An 8015-nucleotide genomic window follows, 5' to 3' on the forward strand; every position below is an offset into this window, starting at 1 on the left:
CTATTCAAATTGAAAGACACAGAATTGCAGAGAGGGTAAGTGCTGCGGCAAGAATAGATAGGAATGTGTTTCTGGATTGAGGATCACACTACACATGTATTTGTAAACATTTAAGAATTGTACAACTTATAAAGCTGAGATATAGATACAAATGAGTAATATACACATCTCACATTGTAAAGCCACTGGGAACTGTGTACACACTGTCTTGAAACAATAGCACGTGTGTGTTCCCAGCACCCTCTCTCAGCCTCGCGCCCACAGCCAACGGTCCTCCCCTTGGCAGGTCTTTGGTTGCCAGAAGCTGTGAGGATGGGCAGCTCCCTGGGTTCGCCCCAAAGACCGTTACCTGCTCCTGCCCCCAGGTGTAGACCTCGTTCTACATGGATTCAGCAAAACCCTGGCCCCAAAATTCACCAGAACCTCCACACGCCCCAGAGAGTGGTGGGGACCTGGAGGCACTCCTCCACCAGACTTCCTGCAGATGCCAGCCGGGACCTAGATCTCTCCAGCGCCTGTATGAAACAACGGCCTTGGAGTTTACACAACCCTGGATGGACCAGCAGCTCTGTGACGGTCAAGATTGCCCTTCCGGAGGGTAGAGCCAGCGCCTTGAACTTTCTGGAAAATGGAAACCACACTGCAGAGGGTCCTGACAAGAGTCCAGACCCCTGTGCTAAGGAGACTGTGCTGAAGGCTCTCAGTCAATGTAAGAAGGGGAGGAGGCGGTTTGATGGACCACTGTGGTTCGAAGTCCCAGAGGTAAAAAACTCAAGACAGAACCCAGAGACCAGGCCCTCATCTGCCTTCAAACCCTATATAAAAAATGGAGTGGCAGTTTCCTTTGTTCCCAAGCCAGGGCGTCTGAACCAAAGCCCCAATATCTATAAGATGGATACTGACCTCAAGTCGAGCATCCATGCAGCCATGCCAGCAGTACCAGAGCCTCACGTGGAAAGCTGGGAGAAGACCCAGGCCTTCTGTGATACCTCTCTTGCTCCTGTGCCCAAGAGAGGAGCTTTGGGGGTTACCTTGGTGGACAGGGATTCCCAGTCTACTATGTCCAGTGACTGCTAATTGAGTGCCATCATCCCCTTTGGAGACTCCAATTTATGGCCTTTCATCCCCTAAACCCACATTCTATCCTAGTTTGAGACTTAATACTTGCTCCAACTCTCTATTTTTTGACCTGCCAATCTCAAACCATCTCTCTTGCCTATCATGATCCTTCTGTCTTTAAACCCAAACCAGCATTGCTGAAAGGTGTCACACCTCCCCTATTTGCCAAATTTGTATAAACATTTACTTATTAAAGCTGTGTTATCAATGAGAAGAGCTTTTCATGTACATATTTTCCAGTAGCACAAGAGCTAACCTAAAAGTCCTTTACTGCAAGCTTCTCCATTTGAGATCCTTATCCTTAGTCCAGTTTAACTAGAGGGCAGTGAGAGAAAATAAAACATTAAATCATAGGGAAGAGTATGGGATGTCGTCTAAGGAACAAGCATTCATTAAGCAAAAATGATTAGGATCTGGTTGATACTTTAGAAAGGCGATTCTGGTTGCGTTGTGGATTACCCAGAAGCAGCATTGAAGTAGAAACAAGAGAAGTTCAATACAGTGTGTCAGCCAAGCTTTGAGACTTGGTGGGTTTGAGAGAACTATGCAATGGGATAACAGTGTCTAGACAGAGCTTGCTGTGTTGAGGATTTGCTGGTGCTCTAGTTGATAGCACTAGAAAAATAAAAAGATTTTAATTTTCAGCTTTATTTTTTTTCATAATACTAAAATAGATGCTGTGTCTGACATAGATACTGACAGCAAATACCTTCAGGGGAAAACATGTTTGAGGAAATTATGTCTTTTCAGTAATGTTTTCTAGGATAATGATATTGTTGATCTGTTAGATTTTTCAGTTGTACAGTTGAACGAGTCTGGGACTCATAGGAAGTTTGAAGCCAGGGAATTAATTTTGGGTCCATGGCCATATAAGTTCATGAATAACATAGAATTAAGGTCAAATAGGGTTATGGGATGAATGGTACAATGTATACACAGATGGGATGAGGCAAGGAGACTGGAGAGCTCCAATATTTAGAAAGCAAAAGAAATAAATATAAAAAGCCTGGGAATAAAGAGCCCCTGGAGTAGAAGGGGATCCAGCAGCAGTGGGCATAGAAGAGGATCCCAGAACCCAGACCCACCATTTCTGATTTAGGGAAAGGCTTTGTGAATGCCTTGGGCAGACAAGCCTGTCTTAACAAAAAGAATTTCTTCTTACACAACTCTCATTCTCTAAGCATTTACACAAGGTCTGCCCATGTCGCTCACTGCATTGATTCAGTTCACACAGAAACATGCACAAAAACAGAACTTCAAACAATATCTCAAGCACTCTGAAACCTAATTAGGATTAAGTCTTCTAAAGGAACAATAACCTTGATCATGGAATCAAAGATGGGCAAGAAAAAAAATTTACAACTATTTCCCAAAGGACAAAAGTTAAGTGTTAGAATGTGGAGAAAAAAAGGAAGCTCTTGAACACTGTAGGTGGTAATGGAAAGTTAGTAGATCCATTTTGAGAAACTACAGAAATCCATTAAGAATTATAAAGAACTGCTATGTCTTCTCATAATGTTTCTAGGTGAATATCTAAAGAAGTAGAAGCTGTATGGTGAAGAAATACAAGCACTCCCATCTTCATTTTAGCATTATTCATACACACAAAGAGATATGGAACCAATGTAAGCATCAGAGGCTTGGGGGTGGTAGGGAATATGTGGTAAAGATGCAAAATTGGATGTAGAACTAATGCTTTTAGCAGAACTAATGTTCAACATGGTAATTACAGTTAACAATGACTTATTGCACAACTGAATGTTTGTGAGTAGATTTTGTTATTAGATACTCACCACACACATGGTAGAGATGTGGGGAAATACATTTGCTGATTTGCCCACTTTGTATTACATCACATTTCAAAAGATGTCACTGAGCAAGTATATACACCTAATTTGTTTTTTAATTCAAAATGCATATAAATAATATAGAATGTCATTTAAAAATTCCAGGGGATGGGTAGCTGTGAAAGGTCATATGCATTACTACTAGAATTGATTATGGAAAGCACTGATAATCTAGAAGCAGCTCAGATTTTCAGTGAATGAAGACATATAGAGCAGAGTGGCATCAAGAATGAGAATTAGTTCTAGCATTATCACTTCAAAGTAATATGAATCTTGAAAGGGCAAATGACAGTCATAACATGGAAGGACAAGCTGGAGTAATGATAGAGTCACTATCATGTCTAAACTATGAGGGTCACGGAATGCCAAGGTGGATGACAAAGCTTTGTTCCAAGCTGAGGACACACGTTGCACAGATACAGGGGAGTGAGGGCTGTGGGCGACTTTCTAGCAATTCCTTAGTTTCAAGGCCAGTGTGTTAGATTCATGGGCATTGGTCAGAAGTGAAATCATCTGAGCACCTAGGCAGCTGAGATAAGAAGCTTCACTCCATCATTTACATAGTATCTTAAGGCCTGTTAGCCAAATTGTAGTGCAAACCTTCAATCCGAATTCAGAAATAAACATTATGCAAAAGACAATATTTTGACCTTTTAAGATTTGGGTAAAATAGCTACAGAGAAAGTGAATTGAAGGAAAGAAATATCTAGTGAGTCTTTACACTTGGACCGAAAGGGGTATGAATTCAGTTGCTACAGATTAACAAAGTTATACCTGTACTGAGCGTAAAGAAATTCTTTTGTCATTTTCCCTAGACATATAGCCTAACAATTATTTGATGTAAGATTCACATTGTGAATTCTTTGTTTAGTGCAGTATGCCATTTTTAATTGGGCTATTTAGAATTTTAGTGTCTAATTCCTTGAGTTCTTTATATATTTGGAGATCAGTCCTTTGTCTGATGTGAGATTGGTAAAGATGTTAAGTAGGCTGCCTTTTTGTCTTACTGACTGTTCTTTGCTTTATAAAAGCTTCTCAATTTCAGGAAGTCCCACTTATTTATTGTTGCTTTCAGTGTCTGTGCTACTTCATGCATTGAAGACTACTTTGCACTTTCTCTTCTATCAGATTCAGTGTGGTCAAATTTATATTGAGGTCTTTAATCCATTTGGACTTGAGTTTTGTGCATGGCGATAGATATGGATCTATTTTCCTTCTTCTACATGTTGACATCCATTTATGCCAGTGCCATTTGTTAAAGATACATTCCATTTTCCTTTGTACAAATTTAGTTTCTTTGTCAAAAATCAGGTGTTCATAGGTGTGTTGATTAATATCTGGGTCTTTGATTTGATTCCATTGGTCAACCTCTCTGTTTTTAATGCCAATACCAAGCTGCTCAATCATACTAAAAAAGCATTTTCTGAACTATGTTCATAGGAGCATTATTTGTAATAGCTAGAACCTGGAAACAGCCAAGATGCCCCCTCAACAAAAGAATGGATAAAGAAAATATGGCACATTAACACATTAGAGTTCTACACTATTCAGCAGAAAAATTACGACATCTTGAATTTTGTGTGCAAATGAATGGAATTAGAAAACACTATACTGAGTGAGAAAACACATATCACCAAAAGTTTAATATGGTATGTACTCACGCATAAGTGGATACTAGCTATAAACAAAAGACATTGATCCTAGAGAAGATAAGTAATAATGTGAACCCAAAGAAAAACATATATAGATCTGCCTGGAAATTGGAAACATACAAGATCACCTGACAAAATTGGCAGCATGGAGGTGGGGGGAGAAGAGAGTGTAGAAGGGGAAGAGTAGGGGAGATGGGGAGGGTTGAGGAAAACTTGAGTGAATGAGATAGTTGAGATGGGGAAGGACAGAGATGAGAGCAAGGAAAGAGTTATCTTAATTGAGGGAGCCATTATAGGGTTAGCAGAAACTGAGCTCTAGAGAAATTCCCAGGAACCCACAAAGATGACCCCAGCTAAGATCCTAAGCAATAGAGGAGAGGGGGCCCAATCTTGACTTGCCCAGTAGTCAGACTGATGATTACCTTAAATATCACCATTGAACCTTCATCCTGCAATTGACGCAACAGAGGTAGATACCCACATCAGAGCACTGGACTGAGCTTCCAAAGTCCAGTTGAAGGGTCAAAAGAATGAGAATATGAGCAAAGAAGTCAAGACAATGATGGATTTACCAACTGAAACAGTTTACCTAAGCTAATAGAAGCTCACCAACTCCAGCTGGACTGGGAAGGAACAAGCATAGGGCCAAATTAGTTCCTCTGAATGTGGCTGACAATTTCATGTATGGGGAAGACTGAGGAGTCACTGGCAGTGGCACCAGGGTTTATCCCTACGGCATGTACTGACTTTGGGGGATCTAATTCTCTTTGGATGTATACCTTGTTCAGCCTAGATATAGTAGGGAGGGCCTTGTACCTTCCACAAAGCAATGTTCCATACCCTCTCTGAGGATTAGATGAGGGTGGGGTGGGAAAATGTGTGGAGGGAATAGGAGGAGGTGGGAGTGGTAACTTGGATTGGTATATTTTAAAAATCTAATAAATTAAAAAAATACTTGGATTCCTCAAACCAAACAAACTATAGGCAGAAGTAGCATATGAAATTTTCTAAAGAAGAGTTAAACAAGAAGGAGATGATAAAAGGCAAAATAGACTCATAGGCCAATAACACTGGGATGTAGATTACATAAAAAGAACAAGGAAAGCACAGTACAGTTCATATAAAAAAATCCACATAACGGCTAAATAAGAGTCCACATCACCCTTTAGTATTATAAAGGTCACTAACTATAATAATCAGAATTGAGTGTTGTAAGGCTAGTTAATTGCTTGTTCCCGGGGGCGGGTGGGTTGTCAGCAGGCAGTACATCATGCACTTAATATTTAAAGGCATTGGGTTCAATTCTTAGAATGACCAAAGTGTCAAGTTGAGTTTTACGTGAAATTGAGAATTTTTAGATGAAATTTACTGAAGAATAATTTGTTTCACTTCAAGAATATGTTATTTTTGCTTTGAGAACAAACATAGTCACTACTGGAGGGCTTATGTTCCTCTTACTGAGAATCCACTGTTGACAGATTCAAGTCAACTGGCCCTGCAACACAAGGGACTGTGTTCTGATGAGATACCATGGGAATCTCAACCTCTATCCTATTAAGTAATACTGAAGACAGCTATCTAGTAACAGTAGTTTAAATGTTGATGTTTCTAGGCACCAGGTTCAATATCTCATTACCAAAGCATCATGAAAACCACAAAGAATCTCTAATGCACATGAAAATAAAAATAAAAGAAGCATCATCCCCTACCACCCAAAATGTACAAACTAACCCATAGCTTTTGTTTGAATATTATTTTTATTCATTTAAGTTTTCACTAAACATTTTTATCAACCCCACATCAGACAGAGGGCTGATCTCCAATATTTACAAAGAACTCAAATTTGTAGGAGAGACCCAGCCAATCACCTTGCTAGCAGGGGGCAAGGTCCCCCGAGGCTATTTTTTACTTATAAAGATTGGGGGCATGCTCCCAATGGCCTTTCTGTTTTCCTGTTTTCCGCGGGAACCTATGGTTCTGTAAGTCAATTTCCACATTAAAGCTGTATATATTATTACAATCTGTCTGCATTCATTTATGCTGCTACACAAATTGATCATCAAAAGTACAAATAAACCAATAAAAATGTGTACAGACATTAACAGAAAACTTTCAATGGAGGCATCTAAAATGCCTGGAAGACATTTAAGGGAATGCTCAACATCCTTAGTCATCAGATGAATGCAAATTCAAACAACCATGAAATTCTATCTTACACCTGTAAGAATGGCCAAGATCAAAAACGCTGATGACAACTTATGCTGGAGAGGTTGTGGGGTAAAGAGAACATTCCTGCATTGCTGGTGGGAGTACAAGCTGGTACAACCCCTTTGGATATTAGTATGGTGATTTCTCAGAATATTAGTAAACAGCCTTCCTCAAGATACAACAATACCACTTTTGGGTATATATTCAAAGGATGCTTACTCGTACCACAAGGATATGTGCTCACTATGTACATAGCAGCATTGTTTGTTATAACTAGAAACTGAAAACAGCCTAAATGCCCTTTGACCAAAGAATGGCTAAGGAAAATGTGATGCACTCACACAATGTAGTACTCCATAACAAGAAAAAAAAAATAATGACATCTTGAAATTAGATGGCAAATGGATTGAGTTAGAAAATATCATATTTAGTGAGGTAACCCAGACCCAGAAAGACAATTGTAATATGTACTCACTCATAAATGCTTTTATACATAAAGCAAAGAAAACCAGCCTACAGATGAACACTTCCAGAGAATCTAGACAACAATGAGGACCCTAAGAGAGACAAGCATGGATCTAATCTACATGGGAGGTAGTACAAGACAAGATCTCCTAAGTAAATTGGGAGCATGGGAATCTTGGGAGAAGTTTGAAGGGGATTGAAGATGCAGGGAGGGGAGTGAAGAAAATGTATAGCTTAATAAAATCAATAAAAAAATCCACCACTAATTCTGCATTTGCAAATTTTATAAATTTCAGATATAGAAGAAACAGTTTCGATATTTCCTCCCTGTTCATAATATTTTCCTGATTTCACAGTCACTTGGTATTTTCTAGATAACACTTTTTTTTTTTATTGAGAAAAGGAAAAAAAAAAGTTTCCGCCTCCTCCCAGCCTCCCAATTCCCTCCCCCTCCTCCCATCCTTATCCCCTCCCCCCACTCCTGTCCCCCTCCCTCTCCAGTACAAAGAGCAGTCAGGGTTCCCTGCCCTGTGGAAAGTCCAAGGTCCTCCCCCTCCGTCCATGTCTAGGAAGGTGAACATCCAAACTGGCTAGGCTCCCACCAAGCCAGAACATGAAGTAGGATCAAAACCCAGTGCCATTGTCCTTGGCTTCTCATCAGCCCTCATTGTTCGCCATGATCAGAGAGTCTGGTTTTATCCCATGCTTTTTCAGTCACAGTCCA

At 39.9% G+C, this 8015-nt stretch overlaps 1 protein-coding gene across 1 annotated transcript; it reads left to right on the plus strand.

The window, feature by feature from the left end:
- Positions 1–312: 312 nt before the first annotated feature.
- Positions 313–1077, plus strand: Pom121l12 (POM121 transmembrane nucleoporin like 12). The gene has a single exon (XM_050141096.1). The coding sequence runs from the start codon at positions 313–315 to the stop codon at positions 1075–1077; it is 765 nt and encodes a 254-aa protein (XP_049997053.1).
- The last annotated feature ends 6938 nt before the right edge of the window (positions 1078–8015 follow it).

Source organism: Alexandromys fortis, unplaced genomic scaffold (genome assembly GCF_014885135.2).
Source record: "Alexandromys fortis isolate MF-2015 unplaced genomic scaffold, M_Fortis_MF-2015_v1.1 scaffold_7, whole genome shotgun sequence".
NCBI classification, from domain to species: Eukaryota; Metazoa; Chordata; class Mammalia; order Rodentia; family Cricetidae; genus Alexandromys; species Alexandromys fortis.

Coding starts and splice junctions, on each gene's coding strand:
- Pom121l12 (XM_050141096.1), top strand. CDS start 313: ATGGGCAGCTCCCTGGGTTCGCCCCAAAGACCGTTACCTGCTCCTGCC.